Source organism: Brienomyrus brachyistius, chromosome 6, assembly GCF_023856365.1.
Source record: "Brienomyrus brachyistius isolate T26 chromosome 6, BBRACH_0.4, whole genome shotgun sequence".
In the NCBI taxonomy this organism is placed as follows: Eukaryota; Metazoa; Chordata; class Actinopteri; order Osteoglossiformes; family Mormyridae; genus Brienomyrus; species Brienomyrus brachyistius.
Window position 1 is genome coordinate 23,793,654 of NC_064538.1, and position 18,674 is coordinate 23,812,327.

Below are 18,674 nucleotides of genomic sequence, written 5' to 3' on the forward strand. Positions count from 1 at the left end.
CTGTATTTTGAAATACTAGTGTTGCTTAAGTGGTGCTTAAGAATAAATTATATTGAGCTTTAAGGCAGCGGCAGGCACAACTTACGATTGAGTTTTTAAAGCTGTAAAGAATGAAAAGATGTGTCTGTATTGCCTTTCTATCTGCCTCTATGTCTGTCACACATCACACATGCCAACGACCCGTGTTAATGATTACAACGACAGACCGTTTTCTCAGTAGAAAAAAAGACATTTCAATGCGGTACTCCATTTACAGTCAATTCCGTAAATAAAGAAAAATGACCACATTATCGTTTCATTTTAAAATATCTACAACTCATTTCGAGTTTTACAATCGGTTTCCTTTTCATTAATATATCGATTCTAAATTCATTTTTAACGAACACGACCTGACGTTTTAGCTTTCTTAAAATGTTAGAAAAAGGCAATCTTACGTTACAAAATTATGGGGCAGAGACCTGCCAAGTAATTACAAGAGATACAGCAGCCGTTCATGCATGAGCTGCCAACACTGAGCTCCGGCCGCTTCCGGCCGCATCCGAAAGGCTTCGGCGTCTCTGTCACCCGCCATTGCGCTTCTTCTTCACATCAATCGACGTCACAAGGTTGAGGCTCTTGGGGGGACGGTGCGGCGCTCCTGGACGCTGCGGCCGGGGACAGCGTCGGTAGATGCATATAGCCGAGGACTACACACCTTGGGAGAGTAACGGGACTCGGGCAGCGTCGCATGGGTAAGTCCCTGGCAGAGGCGCACGTTAGACTGTCGCCCGCCCCCCCAAAAAAACAAAATAAATAAATAAATAACAGCGTTAGAGGGGCCGCGTCGTGGAAGTCACGGCCTACGTTGTTTATGAAGCCTCGGTATTGATTGCACGCGACAGGGAATGATGGCCGAGCTTGTGTGGGGGGGATCATGGCAGCGAAACCAGGGAAGGTCAACGTAATGCAATGGTTTATTAGCTCCATACGAATGTATAGGTTTTGCCCCTTATGAAATAGCATCTGGAAAACACCGGAAGCCCTCTGGCCATACAAATTTATGCATGTTTATTGTTTATTTTATTCTAAAATCAGTATACTTATTCAAGAATACAACTAGCCAGTTAAAGGTATAGTATCAGATCCAGTCTTGTGATTGTATCTGGTCAAATATTAACAACAGGTTGTCCACAAAAATCTGCTTTCACTGAGTCAATGAATTTAATTTGAAACTGCTTAATACATTGTTGTTAAAACAAAGATATACAAATTTGCCAGAATCTGGAACTAAATTATAATGTATGGTTATTCACTGTTTTCAATGTCACTAAAGCATAATGTACAGTATACTGTGATTACTTGCATTGTGTACTTGTTCCTGGGTTATTTTAATTAATCATTTTCACCATTTTGATTAAATTTGGCATGTGAACTACACACACAGTTTTCAGAGCACAGAAATTTCATTCATTCATTCATTCATTCATTTAAAATTTTCCTGTGTTATATGGTGTGTTTTCTACACCTCTAGGTAGCAAATGTTTTCTTCTACACAATAACTTATTTAAAATTAGACTACATGTAGGAGTGAGTGACCTGATGCTGTTTTTTGGGGGATTGTAGGCTAGAAAGTTAAATCAAAAACTGGATATATTTGGAGTTGTGTGTTTCTCAAGTTTTCCAACTATGCAGCCCAAATGGGGGGTGTGGTGGTGCTGGTGGTCCCTCTTGCCAAATTTTGCCAACTGTCACAGAGAGGTTGGCTGGGGGGCACATTATATATGTAATATAGAAATTTTATGTATGTACTACAGCCCAACCAATACTGCATTTTCTGATACTGATTTCTATATTTGCGGATCTAAGAACTGATTATGTAGGACTATTAATATTATTTTTCAGGGGCACGTAACATAAACAAAGATTTTCTCTAAGATTTGTGTGCTTTAGTCATCACTACGATAACATGGCATAATTCAGTTTAAAAATCAATCTGTTATATTGTCATAAATAGTACTTTGAACAAAAGTAGGACAAAATATTTTAAACTTTTGATAGGAGTCAAGTGTATGTTCCAAACACGTTACCTACAAGGGAGTTGTAGTGTTCCCTCTGGTGGACAATCTACACAATGACAACACTCATAACATGGTTGAGGGTTCCGTCTTCTGTCTCCATTTTTTTTCGATTGTCATTTATTGGCTGTTATAAATGCCATTTCTGATTTATCTGCAATTAACTCATATCAGACAATAATATTGGCATGGCAGTCTATCGGTTGGGCTTTAGTGTATATGCAAACTTTTATATCATACAACGTTACACTACAGAATACTTACAGTACAGTTTTATGCTAGGTGCTAGGTACCTCGCTGTTTGTTACAGGGAATGGGTTTGACATTGCTGGTAGAGCTGTCACCTGCCCTGTGGTGAAAAATAAAATGCTGTGTCCCATTTTTAACCAGTATGGGACCACATTTGTCCTGTATTTCTTCATATTGTAAGTTTCTCACTGCAAATATATGTATTCTGTATGTTCTACTGGATCGTAATGCTTCAGTTGGTGAAAAATATGGGAGGTATTTCCTGCCAAAAATATATAGAAAAAATATATATATAAAAATATAATGAAGATTTAAATTGATAATGTTAAAATAAAAATACAATCTATACTTTGCTATTTAGTTTTCAAAGTCTATGCACACGATCCTGCCAAAATGAAAAATAAAATGCAATGCAAATATTTGTTACTTGAAATGGTCCAGTGGCGGCGCTATGGATGAGAGAGCCTCAGGCACTGCTGCGCTTTCTCAGTGCGGTTGCTGCTTCTGTTGTTGTGTTTCTTATACATGGTCACTCTTATTTTGTGTCTTATTATTCGCAGCTTCACTAGAGGGTAACCTTCACTGCAGCACAGTAGATAGAAACATTTTGTGGTATCAAAAATAGTATAGAGTATTCAGTATTTTCCTGGGTATCAGTATCAAGTTTGAAATTGTATTATTGTGATAACCTTAGTTCATAATATTTCCATTTTGAATGAAGTTTTCGGCAGAGGTTACAGTACACTGCACCAGCTTGTTGTGTGTCGGACTTCACACTTGATCTTGTTAGCGAGATAACTGAAAAAGTATTTTAAGGATCTTCTTCAAACTTTGTAGACACATTGTGTGGGTGAGCAACTGTAAATAATAATATTTTGAGATAATTTGTCCCAAAATTCAAGCAACGCTGCTTAGTGGCAGCAAAGGCGAGGGTGAAAACAGATTACATATGACCACGTGAATAAGTCAAAAAGTATTTAGTGCATCTTATTATTGCTTTTAAAAAAACAGTATATGGATGAAGATCTACGCCTGATTTCTTTTTGAGAAAAAATGCTCCCAAAATGATGCAGCAGTACTGTGTGGCAGCAAAGGAAGGAATTGGTAGCTGTTGAAGACACACGGTCTTGTCAATGCAGTAACTCTAATAACTTTTCCCAGGTCGTTTTCAAACTTTGCGACATGTTGTGTGGGTGAAGATCTGGACCTGATCAAATTTTGAGATAAATTGCACCAAAAAGAGAGCCTTTTTGAGCCACTTGATCTTATTGGCATGATAACTCAAAAATTGTGTGGTATTGTTTGCACCTGTTCAGAATTGAGAGAAATTGCAACAAAATTGAAGCAGTTGCTCTAAATGACAGCAAAGGGAAGGGTGACTTCGATAAAATGTTTGACCTTTTGAACAGGATAAATATTTGATATTATTATTCAATTTACTCTATTCAATCTTTGAGTGAGCTTCACAATATCATATCCCAGTCCAGGTTCATGATATAATCAGATGTCGAACAGAACAGGAACGGGAAGGGAGAGAGGGTATTGGGACACGAAGAACAGTGACAGTGATGCTGGAGTTGTATTCTACATATATTGTGACAAATCAGGGATACAAAACACCAGGGTGAACTTCGGAGTGGCACCAGCCAAAATAATAAACAAAACAAGTGAACTAACACTGAACCCCAGGTAAGACTACGCCAAAACCAAAAGGAAAGTGAAACCGAAAGACTAACACTAACCTCAATTCCTAACTACCGAAAAAACAGAGAAAAAATGATACCCATGCAAGAAAATAAATGGCAGCCTCTCTGTGCAACCCTTATTCATAACATTGATACAATAATTAATAAAACAAAGCAATCAAGTTCAAATCGAAATCCAAAACAAAGTAACTGTGACAGGAATAAGGTTGCAATACACTGAATATCAAAAACAAGTAATCACAAAAATACAAGTAAAATCTTCTGAATGGGGTTGCTGGGCTTTTATTGTGCTGGATGATGAAAGGCGGGAAACAGGAAGGAGGCAATTTTTTTTTTTTACTTTCGGGACAGTATACACATGGGGAGGAAATGGAATTCCTGGAACATGGAATCTGTAAAGAGAGAGAGACAGACACATGCACACACAGTTTAACAATAAAAACATTATAAGGTGAAAAAGGTACACCTGAAAATCGAGACATGATAGACCTGAGACAAATCGGTGCAAAATTGAAATGGCAGCGATAGGTGGCAGCAAAGGATGGAGAAGGAGGTGTAGGATGGAGAAGGATCTTGTGCACATCAGTCTGATTAGTTTTCCTCTTTTCGTTTGGTTAGTGAGGTATTGAAGTTAGTTGCAAGTGCAATGCCACGCTCTGCTGAGTCATTGACAACTTTAAGTGAAAAGCAACCTTCTTTGCATGCTGCTATGATTCCAGCTGCGGCAATTGCTCTGCAGGCACGGCCAGAAAGGATTTGATGAGATTTAGGACATGAAGTGTGATGCTCGCCTGCTAAAAGTTATCAAGTGTCATCACTTAGATCTTCTTTACCAGTGTATTTGATTGATCTTTCACCTTCAGCTTATCAGCTACAGGTTTATATGTAGTTATGAGACAACAGGCCATCTTAAACTTATCAGTTGAAACAAGATTAGAAAACGGGGTGAGAGGTGCAAGTTCCTGCCCTAAGTTCCAGAGAGAGTGTCCAAAGGTGGTAAATCTGGTGTCTGCAATAATCTTTGAACTTGTGAGGTAATCAGTTAGGCATTGAAAAAGAAAGAGATCTTTGGTGATTGATATAGAAGCAATTACTGGCTTTACTTAGTCATGCAGGCCTATTTCATACAATTTTGGTATATTGCAATACTAACTGATTTGAATTATTATGCTGATATCTATATAGCAAATGTTCCACTGATTACAACAAAAGTTCTTTTCCTTCTGTAGTCTTATAAAAGACCAAATAGAACCACATCTCTGATCTAGTCCTTTAGGCGGCTGAAAAATTTCCCGAGCACTGTCACTGCCGTCCGCCATGTTTTCAACACAAAACAAACCCACGTTTCATGTTGCACCTCTGCACCTGCATCTGGGAGATTTGCTAACTTTGCTTAATGCTGCAAAGTATTTAACGTATTGTAGCTTCGGTGAGATGGCTCCACATAACAGAGCCCAGTAACAGCTCAAGAGCATGCTGGGAAATTTGTAAATAGCCCCTGTTTTGTGTTATTGTTAATACTTGTGTTCCTGATTGTCGTGGGTGCCCTTGCTTGTGTCTTGTGTGAACCCTGTCCAGTCCTCATATGTGTCTAGTTATTGTGTAAGTTACACACCATTTGTGTGCCTTATAGTCCAGAGTCAGACCTCTCTGTGTTTACCAGTTATATGTGTTCAGTGGTTGTCTGATACCTGTGTTAGTTCTTTTAATAAAATAATAAAACAAGTATCTTCGTTTCTTTCATGTGATACGCTTCCTTGGTCTGTTACACATTACAGTAAGTGTTTCAAAGATTATCAACCTCAATGTTAACAGTAATTAAAATTTGAAATGGTAATACTAAGTGTCAGAAAACTGACCAGGTTTACTGTGAAACCGGTAATCCCATAACCACGCGTGTTTGCTAACTGAAAGAAACTGAAGAGTTAATAGTTTAGGATTAGTTTATCAGTGTGCCAGTTATACATATACAGTCATGAATCGCATAACTACAATTTGGTGAAAAACTGACCGCAGACAGGATAAGATAACGGAGTTGACTGCTGCTGTTACGTCATAGTGCAACGCATTACTTAGATGTTTGTATTGATGCAGGTTTAAATAAGCCTGCTGTGTGGCTGGTCATATAAAAGTATATATAATATATAATAATACCGTCAAAAATACACACTCCTATTTCTCTTAAACCACGGGTGGCCAATCTTATCTGCAAAGGGCTGGTGAGTATGCAGGTTTTTGGGATAACCTGTAGGTTTTTCAGCCAATCAGCCCTCTAATTAGTAATCTAATTAGGGAGTTGCAGTGAAAACCCGCATACACAGCAGCCCTTTGCGGATAAGATTGGCCACCCCTGTGTTAAACCGACATGAAAATTCTGTATTGCTGCGATGCACTACAATATCAGCCTACCGCACAGCCCATGTCACTTGGACTTGGCAGATGTCAGTCTTGTCACTGACATTGGTTTGGAAAATGTGGTGTGAGGCACAGACTCCCTCCAATACTGTTTTGAACTTGCTGCATTTTTTTTGCACATCTGAGCTGTTTGTCCTATTTACTGCTGTCAGGCTTGCACTGTTGCTGCTGTCTTTACTATCATTTGTTGTTTATGCTGCTAATATTATGTATATTGTGCATACTGTTTATGCTATTGTTATTTAAATGTCCACTTACTGTTTTCAGTACTTTATTAGTTCCGGTGCAGCTTTTTTTATTTACCACCAATTATTTTATCTCATTTTGTTCTATTTTTATTTAATTCATTGTCTATAGCATCGAGTATGGAAATTGTTAACTGAATCTCATTGAAATTGTACTGTGACAATTATATGTGTGAAGTGACAATAAAGATATTAATTCATTCTAAAATATTCATTAATTCATTTGCCGCATAATGTGATAATGAAGTGACCTTTGTCATCTCTGCCTCCACCAGGGCTATTGTGAGGGTCTGTGGGCGAAGAGGTGGGCATGCCGCCAAAGCCGCTCTGGTGTGAGTATCTGCATGAATGCGTGGAGTGCCAGTCCCTCCTGGGCAGCCACAGTAAACCAGGGATAGGCTACTGCAGGTTGGCTGCACATGAACCCAGACTCTCTCCTTCTTGGTGGTGCCAGCTGGTTGGCTGATCCCTCAGAAGCATTTTCCCAGGGCTATAGTGAGAGCCCCACTGGTCTGCTGAGAAAGGTCTACAGGAAGTTCCTGTCCAGTTTCTGGTGCACAGCAGTGTGCTGAGTTCTCCTTCCATCTGTATCTGGGTGAGGTGTGGTTCCGGTGCCCTAAACCCATTGTACTTCAGGAGCTAAAGTGTGGTCCTCTGGGGACTTGCTTCGATTAGTCTGCAAGTGTGAGTGGGGCCGACCATGTTGTCTTGTCGGCTAGTATCAGCATTTTTGACACCATTGCATTGATTCATCACCAGCAATCCTGGAGTAACAGCTATCGTGAGTGAAGCCCATTAGGGAGTGGTCGGTGCTAGCTCCATCAGGTAGCCATGGAGAAAGGAGGTATTTCAGGGAGCATTATCTTCCTCAAGCCAGCCAGCCCAGGAAGCAGAGGAAACATAATGCTCAATTCCCAGTTATCCCAGATTTTACAACCCCAGTCTCTCTGCTGCTGCTCCAGAAGCTAATTCCCTCAAAGAGTATCAATCCCTCTTCTGAAGCTTGCGTAAAGGGTCTCCATGTTGGGAATGAAAACCATTATGAAGTGAACTCTTTTATGGCTGGTAGAAACTACCAGTAAACATGGTACAAATGCTAAGGTAATCGGTGAACAATCACCATAACAGTGAACAAAACAAACGCAACAGAACAATTATTTAACCAGACACAGAACAACACACCACAAACTCATGTAAAAAATAAGTACACCTTATGTAAGGGTTTTTCTTTCTATGAGGGCATGAATTTTTGATCTTCATTTAAACAGAATCTATAGATAATGGTGATGTAATGGAACAAAAAAAAAATGACTGAAATAATTTGTTCATCAAGACACAGGCATGCCATTTCCTTCTGTTGAAAAAGTAAGTACATGCTTGGCTCTAATAGCTGGTATTGCCCTAGTATTCTTGTAACTGTCTACCAGTCTCTGACATCGATAGGCTTAAAGTTTTTCCCATTCCTTTCCCAATGCAACATTCTTTCATCTGTGCGATGTTTCACGGGTTTCTTGCCTACATAGGCTGGTCGAAATCCCCCCAAAGCTGACTGATAGGATTTGTATCCAGACTTTGACTGGGCCATTCCAGAACCCTCAATTTCTCGCTTTTTAGCCATTCTTTGGTAAATTTACTACAATCTTTAGAGTAATTTTCATATAGGAGGGCCCACTTTCCATTGAGCTTCAATCTTCTGACAGATGATCTCATATTGGAGTGAATTCTCCCATGCGTGCAAGTCAAAAAAGCACTTAAAGCGCGCTTTTTTCACTTAAGCATCAGTGAATGCCATCCTCAGTCACCTAAGAGTGGTGGCACCATCTTTAGTCCACTGGAAGGGCCACCCGTTTTCTGTGAGCTGGTGGAGCTGTTTGGCAGTGCCGGCAAAGTCTCAAACAAACCGCCAGTAGAGTGAAGTGAGGCCCAGCAAACTGTCGAGCTCAATGACACTTTGCAGTGTTGGCCAGTCCTTTACCGCAGCAGTCTTCCCTGGGTATTAATTTCATTAATGAGTGGGATCTCACTACTGACACCAAAGTGGCAGAGAATGGCTCGTGGGTCTTAGTTTTATAAACAGAGAAGACAGCCCTTTATGTAACAAAAGAAACTTCCACTGTTATTCACAGCGCGGTATGGGAGACATCTAGCAACAGCACGGATAAGAGAAGCTGACAATCTACACAACACTCACACTGAGGGTAGCCGCTATGCACGCACAGGCATGCCATGGTAAAACATTAAAAGACTTTGAGCATAATAAACACATTTATGGCATAAATACGAAATATACACATTAAATTATGGACTACATTATACTAACAGTGCAGTGCAAAGCATGCTGGTACACAAATAATTAGTCTCAGCTGACTGGCCCTGCAGCATCTCAGTATTCTACCATCAACTGAAGTCTGAGGTTTACACATTCTTAGGCTAGATATGCACTTTGCACAGAGAAAAACCAAAATATGGCCGTGTGGCATTTAATACACCTTTGTGTGCATTCTCCCACTGACATAACTGCTTTTAATAGCATTTTTGACTACGTGATCTGGAGGGCTATACAATAAAATATATACATTGGCATATCCTCTGGACATGAAATGTGTCCTACCTGTCATGTAGAGGTAGTCAGAGGTAGAGGCAAAATGTTATATTTGGGGGCCTAAGAACAGGTATTCCAAACAAAAAAGGTTGACTGGCAACACATTGCTGCTGCAGTAAGCAGAACGCATTATACCTGAAATAAAGAAAGAAGGTTGGATCTGAAGATAGAAGGAAGGAACTTGCTGTGCAAAAGGACAGTGTGACTGTTACTGTCAGGGACAAACCCACGTTTTCATCCTCAAACGTTGACATGCATATAGCATCTACAATCAGGGATGCCTTGTTATGCGGTGATAGACCAAGCCCATTGGGAGATACTGATGTGGTACGTTGGATCTCTGCAAAACAGCCAGATAAAGGCATTTTACTTTTGAATGAAAGATCCAGATATCCGCGCACAAAAGATAATTTAATGACGTGGCTTTAATTACCATAAAATAATTAGCGATGGTTGTGTGGGAGTAGCCACGGTGGGCTTTAGTATACCCGGTCCTAGCCAAGTTTTGCAAGAGACAGCGATGGCCTAACCATGGGCCCTGACAGCCCTCATCAATGGCCATGTTGTGAATCAAAATCTTGATTCGAAAACCGGTAAATCTTTTCATTCACATTTAAATCACCCCAATTTGATGGTCCTTGTTTTACAGCAACCGTGTATCAAAGCACTGCCTGCATTGTTGTGGTTTCAGAAGTGTGGTTAAAAAGATTTATGGTATAATTTCAAATTGAAATGCATTTATCTGTGACCCAATGAAATAATCATAATATTATATCTTTTTTTCTCCAGCCTGGAACATGAGACTAAGGGTGGGGCAGCCGAGGTATTACCACCTCCACCAGTCAGTTAATTGGCTGTAACGCTGTCTGTACTGGACTGATCTGGACTGGAAAAGCCTGGAATGAGCCATCACATAGGTAACAGGTGTGTTTGAGGGAAAGAAATTTAGAAAGTGTTTGCATTGTGTGGTATGTAATACTGTCATGTCAATCTAATACATGATTTACGTTTTAATTTTGTTTTCATTTTTTCCCCTCTTTCTTAGAGTTCTTTCGGTGCCCCATATCTGCTGGATTAGCTGTGCTCCTTGTACATCCAGCTCTACTGAAAAGTGTGCTGTCTGGCTTATTTAGCCTTTAACCTTCTTATTTCCCTTTCTGAGTAATATTTTGTAATTTTGTCATCTCTATTCTCTTTTGTCATCTCTTCTCACTCGTGTCCTGAATGTCACTGACTCATGTTTTTACTACATAATTAAGAACAAAATACCTCTTTTAACATTTGAACCCCTTAACCACTTGCAACATTTCAAATCACTGTTAAATCATCCGTATTTCTGGAAAAGCTCAGATATCAACCTGCCCGCTCTACCATTTTCAAATTCCTTCTAGGCACCATGCTGTGTCTTGGTCGTATGTTTGACTCCCCCTGCACCCTGGCTATGTTGGTGGGCTTCCAGTTTGCCTTCGTGCTGTACTTCTCCCTGGGTGGGTTCCGTGGCCTCGTATCCGTCCTGGTGCGATCCTCCGAACCAGAGTTTGACTACTCACGTCCTCATGACGTGTACACCAATCTCAGCCTGATCGGGGCCCTGCTGTCTGGATACACTGGGGCCCCCGGGAATACTCAACCCAGGAGAGACTGCCCTCTGCTTTCACCCTTGCTAGGTACAGTTTTTTTTATTTCTTATTGTACTTTTCATCTCTTGTGTCACTGTAATTGCTGTAATCTGTAATGTGCTGACTATCTTTCTACACCACCTTCAGCAAAAAGTTAGGGTTATCTCTTATATTTTTAGTTATTTTAGTTTATTTATCTGTTAGAAGCACGTTAGACACATGGGAATTAGCATAGCTGCATGGCCCACATTGTAATTGTATGGTTTATATTTACATTTACTTTATTTGGCAGCCACTTTTGCCCAAAGCAGTGTAGTAAGTCAAATAGCACATTACAAACACACGGCTGCCAAGGAGTCGACTAGGTATTACTGTGGCTAGGCTGATCTTCCAATGGATGCCTAGGTGCTCATGTAAGTAGTGTTGGAGCAAGAGCTACACAATATCTTTGAAGCAAGGACCTAACTATACAACTATTCAAATCAGCAGACAAAAAGAAATTTATTTCTAATTATTTTTATAGAGCACCTTTAATAACAGTTGCTCCAAGCCACTTGACAAGAGTGATTACCATTCATTATTGCACAATTTCTACAGAATGGCACATGAAACAGAGAAAACGAGAAAAAAAAAAACGAATGAAAGCCAGAATAGAAGTTGTTAAGTGAAACAGCTTACTAGACTGTAGGAGGTGTTGGTTAGAGCTCTTAGACCCACATCTGAATATGACGTAAACAGTCATGGCACGGGCAACTGTGGCCAGATCTAAGCTGGCTGTAGACTCCTATTGAACGGTATCTAAAAATCCCTCAATCTGCTTATTCTTCAATATGGTTCTAAAGCGCCATTCCAATGCGCAAATCCTGTCCTCCAACTCTATTATAACTAAATATTTCTGACATACAAAATTGTCAGGAACATTGGAAGGACAGTCCCCACAGAAGACATAATCATGACCTTTTGCTTATAAACGAGTGTTGGAGATGTCCAGGGAAGAAGCTTAATCTGTTTGAGTTTGGAGTTATACTTTCAGAGTTTTTCTTTAATTTTATTATTATTTTTAATATTTCTTTATTGGTGAAACCTAGATCTCTAGAGTTTACGAGTTCAGGTGTTACCCACCAGCTCAGCTGTTGTAGTCATGAGAGCATCTGTGGAACATGGGGCAGTGTGGACTAGTAGAGGTATTCCTGGAACAGATAGGTTTTGGGTTTCTCGAAAGTAAAGAGGGTGTCTGATGAGTGTATATTGTCTGGTAGCTCATTCCACCATGAGGCAAGCACAGATGAGAAATAACCTTTGCTACCACTCATGTGCCCAGTAATGCAGGCATATGTGCACAAGAACGAAATGGATTTTCTGTGTATATGTTGACTTTCCTGATGTTCTGATTTTCCTTTCTGTATGAAACTCATAATATCCTGGTTCTTTCTTTCTCGCTTTTCTTTTCCTTGCTTTAGTGGGCCCTGTGTCTGTGCGTCTGTCTTCCCCTCTGTCCCTGGATGAGATTAGTGAGAAAAACCCCCTGGTGTTACCTGGGGGGCGCTATAGTCCCCCCGACTGTGAGCCCCGTCACCACACAGCCATTGTGGTCCCCTACCGGAACAGGCAGTCGCACCTACGTGCCCTGCTCTACCACCTGCATCCCTTCCTACAGAGGCAGCAGCTTCATTATGGCATCTATGTGGTGCACCAGGTCTGCCTCTCTCTCTCTCCCTCCCACTTACAATTGCCCCCGTTTCCTCACATAGTAAGGGCGTAAAATCTGAGGTGAGACAGATGTTCTCCAAGGAAAACAATGTAGGGGTTAGGACATCTGTAGAGGTCAGAGTCAGAGAGTTTTATTGTCAATTCCTTTACATGTACTAGCCATATAAAGGTCTTATGATAATGTGAGATTTTGATTGTATGTCTGCAGATGAATGCCTTTTTTTCAGTGAATAGTATTCCCCCAGAGCTAGTTAGTATGGTTGTAAAATGTAATGCTAGTATAAATTGCCATAATTTGAAAAATTTTAATAACGTGCACTGTCTTGACCATTTAAATATAGTCATAGAAAAGCAATTAGCACTTTCACACATCTGTTGAGATGGATGTTCAGGTTAAGTACTTTGCTGATGGTTACCTCAGAAGATCTCTCCTAGGACCTGAACCTCCAGTTTTTGGGTTGTGAATTAATATTGTAATGAAAAATATTACTGTCTCCAGACAGGAAACTCAACATTTAACCGTGCAAAACTGCTGAATGTAGGGGTGCGTGAGGCCCTGAGAGATGGGGAATGGAGCTGTGTGTTTCTGCATGATGTTGACCTCCTGCCTGAGAATGACCACAACACTTACACCTGTCACACCCAGCACCCCACGCACCTCTCTGTCGCCATGGACAAATTTGGATACAGGTCACTATTAAATCTCTGGTGCTCTAACTGCACTGCTTCAGTTTACTGCAATTTAATCATTGCAGCAAGCTCAAACTTTACCCTCTGATGCAGGTTGCCGTATCCTCAGTATTTTGGAGGGGTGTCTGCTGTAACGCCTGACCAGTACCTCAGAATGAATGGCTTCCCAAACCAGTACTGGGGATGGGGTGGAGAGGATGATGACATTGCAGCCAGGTAAGGGGCTTGTTGCAACATGGCAAATGTGATGCAGAAAGACAACAAATATGATTAACTTGGTGGGGGGGGGGGGGGGGGGTGAGTGAAAGAGTTTTTTGGGGGAATGTATGTAGCCTGGTGGAGTAGGGTTTTTTTGTAAATCATTTTTTCCCGTTATTTCCCATTCCCTGTGTGTTATCTTATCCTATCTTCATACTCACCAGTGTCTTTCCCCCTGAAATTTACCAAGTTTCAGAATGCCTGCAAGTATAACTGTAGAAGGATCAGATGGACTAATCCATAAAGTTGAGCTTTTTGATTGCATAGTAAATCATCATAAGCATGTATGGATGAATTAATGGACATAATATTCTGTTACTGAACTTATGTTCAGTGCTGAGAACTGACTGCTGAAAGTAAACATTACACAGCCCATCCATTGACATACCGGAGTAATGCTGGAAATGGGTAACGTAAAAGTTCAAGCCCCAAGGATTGAGTAGATCTGGCCTGCCCAGCCTTGCTCCTGGAGCCAGCTTAGCTTCAGCATAGCTGGCTGTAATGGTTAGATTTTATTGAAAGGCCTGATTATCTGTATAAGGTGTGATAAATTAGGACTGTAACTAAGCTCTGCAGGGTGGTAGATCTTCAGGAGCAGGATTGGGCAGTTCTGTGTTGGAGGATCTAGCTTGACCAACAGAGATGTAGCTTTAGCCCGTGTTTTTCTTAGTTGTTTTTCATTCACAGTCAATTAACTCTTTGTATTTGGTGATTATTTATACTGAACATTACAGTTATAATTTGTTCCTTCTCATCAAACTAATTGATTGGACTGATGTCGTTTTCATTTCTACCAAGTTTATCTGCACTGATTAAAACTGCAAGTGGAGTAACTGGACAAATGGACAAAAGTTTACCTTGGTGTTCCCCTGGACACTCAGTCTAGAAGATGCAGGGAATTATGGAAGATGGGGTGATGACTGTATCAGGTGTTAACAGTTGTGAAGTAGCCACTCATTTGTAGTGCAGTCATAGTCCCAACACCACGAGCATGTAGTCTGGGTTCTTATACACAGTATCTAATCAAGTGTGTTTCCCTTTCTTCTCTCATTTACATAATCCAACCAACTGGTTTTGGTATGTTTTTACTTACTGAAGAAATCCTTTGTTTTGGCTTTTTCATTTTTTTTTTTTTAATTTTGTCGTTTTCGTCGTCTCCCCTCCTATTTTATTTTATTTTTTTTTGCTCTTGTTCTGTTAACACCTGTTTACAGAGTACGTCTGTCAGGGATGAAGATAGTTCGACCCCCGGTGACAGTTGGACATTATAAAATGATTAAGCACAAGGGTGACAAGGGCAACGAGGAGAACCCACACAGGTACGAGTCGAGTCGCGTGTTCTGAATAAGGTCAAATTCAGGCAGCTTTCTGCATGTATGAAATCACCACTGTTTATCAACAGGAAGTGAGGTGCAAACTTCCAAGTGGAGGCAGGTGACACTTGTGTTAAATAATGTTGAAATCACATAGAAATAATTGCTTTGTTTGCACAGGAGTTCTTTTTATGAAGTTTGTCTAGCAGTGATGTCTATCACGCATGCCTTTTGAGACCTCTGCCCTCCTGACATCTTCGTAGGCTTTTTTTTTTTATAGAGTCTTGGATATTTTTTTCTTTTTCAGAGAGTTCTTCAGCCAGGTGCATCTCTCTTTAGAATCTTAACAGGATATATTATGACCGTATTGATAAGTCTAGAATAATGTTTGCATCTTTATGTACATCTTGGCCATTAAGATTGTCTTTCTCCATCCATCTATTTTAAGACTACTTATCCAGTAGAGGTGCTATTAGCCAAAAATCTGTAAGTTCCAGTCCCCAGAGAGGCTCTGCTGCTGTACCTGCTTCAACTTGAATGTAATCTGAATAGCCTTATTACAGAATATTTTGGTTTATATAAATATATAAATCCCTGTGGAAAAACTGTTAGCGGCAAAATTAGCTCAAGATACCTGCTATGCTCTTGTGTCGTATTCTTTCATTCTCCCTAATGAAACTGTCCACCACCACTCACTCCGATCAGGTTTGATCTCTTGAGTCGGACCAGGAGGAACTGGCGCTCCGATGGCCTCAGCTCACTCACCTATGAACTGCTTTCCAAAAAGCTGGAGCCACTGTACACTAACCTGTCGGTGAGCATTGGTGGTGACCCGTACAAACCGTCCCAGAAAACCCAGCCAACAAAACAAAACATGCCCACTCTAGCCAAAGCTGTAGAAATGAAAGTCAAAGAGGATACGGATGGTGCTGCAAACGGAAGTCAAGGTCACCAGGCTGCGGTTAATATGACCAGTGAGGGGAAGAGGAGGCTCAAGTACAGTGTGGATGGAGCCAAGGATAAAGAACCTCTGGTTAGTCACGCAACAGCTCGGATGACGTAGTAAGCAGGTCCTCACCAACTAGTTTTTTTTTCCTTCACCTTTTTGTCAAAGGCTGCTGATACATTGTCCCCATTACTTTCAAATTTGAAAATAGTTATTTACCTTGATCCTCTTTGTGCCTTTCAGTTTTTGTGAACAAAAGTTTTAACTAATTACCAGGACTATTATTTTATTTCTTTTTCCTTCTGTGAACAAGTGGCATAGCAGTCATGACTTTCTTCAGTGGATGTTTTGCCACCTTCCTGTGGTTTCTGTCCATCCAACCACTGCTCATCGTATTGCTTTTTTTCCCCTTCAGTTAGTTTTAACCAACTTTATGGACATCATGCTGATAATCTCGTTTTGTTCAGCTTTACCAAAAAAAAGTAGCTTTTGCTGAGTATCTGATTCACAAAAGAATTTTCATGGCAGCTTTTGCTGAGTTTTGCTGAGTATTTTCATGGGCAAAAATTGCCGAATACAGACTTCAACAAAATTCTGACATGGCAACAAAATACTACCTGTCGATAAATTATCTGGACTGGGGTACTGCAAACCATCTGTACCAGTTCACCCATTAGTATACCTGCTAACACTCCTATTTCTTGGGGGTTTCTCTTGTATCTCCCGGCACCCACAGATTTCATTGTTTCTCCTGGGAAACTCCCATAATTTGTATGGCCATTGAACTTTATTTTGAATAATTGTCATATACATGGATAAATAAGTCTTGCATATTTGTCTGACATTACCCAGGTTGCCAGAATTTCAACCCATCTATCTCCGCATCCTGGCAATTCACAGCCTGATTCAAGGGGTGTGTGCAGCTGCTGTTTGCGCAGACCAGCTGAATGCTGAACGAATTATCTAGCTAACCTAGCTGATGTCAGAATGTCAGTGCAGGATGGCACTCCACTGAAAAAACAGATGCATATGCAAAGTTGGACTGAACAGTTTCCATTTATATCTGCAAATCACCAGGATAGTGCCCGTGACAATGATGTTTTGTCATAACATAAATAGAAGGAATGTGGCAGGTATGCATTAGATGAAAAGCAACATCAGTCCTGGGATATTATTGCCAAACCTGATGGGAGGTTTTAAGTGTGAATTTGTTTCTTGCAGGAAAATATATATAATTCGTGTTTCATGTACATCCTTTTGGTACTTGGGTTGTAGTTCCTTGGATAGGTGTATCATGTTTGGAGTTAGTCAAATTACAATATGTAAAACATTAATCTATCAAATTAAGGATTATAAAGGAATTGTTAAGCATTTCACTTTTTACTTTATTAGATTTTATATGTGACTGAAGAAATATAGTTATTTGTACTGTAAGGGCAGTAAAATTGTGCAATTTTTAAAGCAGCCATTTACAGCTGAGATTAATGGTTGTATATCTTGAATTAACTTATTGAATAATCATATCAGTGGAATGTTCATTTCATAGTTTTTTTTTTTTAGTGATCAGTCTCAGTGCAGTACCATATTTAAGGTTTCTGTTCAGGGAAAGAAATGAGATTGCTGGATATTACTTGAATATGATAATACAGGCAAGATGACATAAATCTGGTATTACCAAAGTTAATGAATTGGTAAACTAATTTGAACGCGCTAACTCACTATTTCGTAGCTGCAGGCCAGTCACAGTGCCCATGCTGACCCCTCTCCAAACGCCCCTACACTGGGCATGCAACTGTCAAAACTGCGTCTCTATGCATTGTGTGTCATGACACATTATTCCTATGATCATCATTGAAATTGTGTGTCATTTGTGCCACAGTGCCCTTTTGTAGCTGTGTACCACATTGGATAGCCTTTATTTACATCTCACAACGATGAGTCTTGGCTGCCCAGCACCCTATGTGGGGATTGTGGTTTTTCCCTACTTGGACCACTCTCAGTAGTTACTCACCATGGCTGACCGTGAGGTCCCCACAAGCCTTAATGTTTCGGACATACTCTGATCATAATAATGTGGCTCATGTCAAGGTCACTCATATCTTTATTTCTGCCCATTTCTTTTGCATTTAACATTTCTACGACGAGTACTGAATGTTAGCTTACTGTCCTTGATATGTACTGTTTTTACGAGACGATCAATATTATTCACTTATTGGTGGTTGTAAGATTTTGGCTCATTGGTGTATGTGCTCATACACTGAAGCTTCATTTCCTATAAGACAAAATTAAATCCAAATTGTTTGACTTTTGGTGCATTATTTGGAGACTATATATGGAAAAAAATTTCTAATATGTAAAATTCTAATAACCAGCCAAAAGAAATGTGACCCTCAAACAGAAAATAATATCTTTTGGTTCCAGTTAGTTAAATCTTTGTAAAATAAAATCTCTAGCAGTAATCTACTATTAGGCTGGTTATGTTACAGGTTTGAGTGTTATATTGTGGGCAGCGTGTCATGTCTGGTTTCATCTAGCTCTCTCCTGGTCACTGTTTTTTCCCCTGAGCCAGGGCTCTGTGTCTGTTATTAAAAGTTGGTTACCTTCCACGTAAGTGTGGCCATGAGTTATTCCAGTCTCTGGCACAGTCAAATGCATTGACATAAAAATCTATATAGTAAAACTTTGGTCTACGAGTAACTTGGTCTGCGAGTGTTTTGCAAGATGAGCAAGTTTTAACTTGATAAATGAGCGAGGTCTTGAAATATAAGTATTATGCTTTGTCTGCTTAGCTTCATGTAATCACAACTGAGCCAAAAGGAAAAGGAGGCAAGAGCCACTCTCATTGGATAGGTTCCTTAGGTTGTTAG

The 18,674-nt window shown here is 40.1% G+C and overlaps 1 protein-coding gene across 4 annotated transcripts; it reads left to right on the plus strand.

Annotated features, from left to right (window-relative positions):
- The first annotated feature begins 88 nt into the window (after window positions 1-88).
- On the plus strand, window positions 89-18,111 carry b4galt3 (UDP-Gal:betaGlcNAc beta 1,4- galactosyltransferase, polypeptide 3). Of its 4 annotated transcripts, XM_049018069.1 has the most exons (10): window positions 89-731; window positions 6,945-7,001; window positions 10,061-10,188; window positions 10,317-10,382; window positions 10,663-10,938; window positions 12,351-12,586; window positions 13,100-13,290; window positions 13,384-13,506; window positions 14,763-14,867; window positions 15,567-18,111. In XM_049018069.1, exons 3-10 carry the CDS (start codon window positions 10,173-10,175, stop codon window positions 15,922-15,924), a joined length of 1,371 nt encoding a protein of 456 aa, XP_048874026.1. In that variant the 5' UTR covers window positions 89-731; window positions 6,945-7,001; window positions 10,061-10,172; the 3' UTR covers window positions 15,925-18,111. The 4 variants fall into 4 exon arrangements, with proteins under 4 accessions (XP_048874026.1, XP_048874028.1, XP_048874029.1 ...); XM_049018071.1 differs by having other exon boundaries at window positions 10,061-10,195; window positions 10,317-10,938; XM_049018072.1 differs by lacking the exon at window positions 10,317-10,382 and having other exon boundaries at window positions 10,061-10,195.
- The last annotated feature ends 563 nt before the right edge of the window (window positions 18,112-18,674 follow it).

Coding starts and splice junctions, on each gene's coding strand:
- b4galt3 (XM_049018069.1), top strand. Junction 10,383..10,662: donor ACATCCAGCTCTACTGAAAA/GTGTGCTGTCTG, acceptor AATTCCTTCTAG/GCACCATGCTGTGTCTTGGT. Junction 14,868..15,566: donor AACGAGGAGAACCCACACAG/GTACGAGTCGAG, acceptor CACTCCGATCAG/GTTTGATCTCTTGAGTCGGA.